The 405-nt window shown below is 68.6% G+C and overlaps 1 protein-coding gene across 1 annotated transcript in view; it reads right to left on the minus strand.

Moving 5' to 3' along the window:
- ETH_00038535 (CMGC kinase, CDK family, putative) overlaps window positions 1–405 on the minus strand; it is a gene marked incomplete at both ends in the record, with an annotated part of 1,254 nt that overhangs the window by 111 nt on the left and 738 nt on the right. The window contains one exon of the mRNA XM_013374763.1: window positions 1–402. Within this exon, the coding sequence (XP_013230217.1) occupies window positions 1–402 (402 nt within the window). The remainder of the gene's footprint in view (window positions 403–405) is intronic.

Raw genomic sequence — 405 nt, forward strand, 5'->3', positions numbered from 1 at the left:
GCGCATGTGGGCGTGCGCTGCTGCTGCTGCTGCTGCTGGCTGCTGCGGCAGCTGCTGCCAGCCCAGAAGAATGTTGTCGGGCTTTATGTCTCTGTGAGCAACTCTTCTTTTGTGAGCAGCAAAAAGGCCCCGCAGCAGCGCGAAGGCAATGCGCATGCAGAGGCCCAGCGGCAGCCCGCAGGGGGGGACGCAGCGCGCGCAGGGGCAGCAGCAAACCGCAGACACGCAGCACTCCTGCTGCTGCTGCTGCTGCTGCTGCTGCTGCGGGGGCGCCGGCGGCGGCTCCGAGAGGCAGAAGCAGCTGCAGGTCGCCAAGGGGCAAAACGACCCCGACGCGGCCCCCTGCGGGGACCCCAACTCGCTGCTGCTGCTGCTGCCGCTGCTGCTGCTGCTGCCGCTGCTGCT

Source organism: Eimeria tenella, genomic scaffold, assembly GCF_000499545.2.
Source record: "Eimeria tenella Houghton genomic scaffold, Eth_scaff2280, whole genome shotgun sequence".
Lineage (NCBI taxonomy): Eukaryota > Apicomplexa > Conoidasida > Eucoccidiorida > Eimeriidae > Eimeria > Eimeria tenella.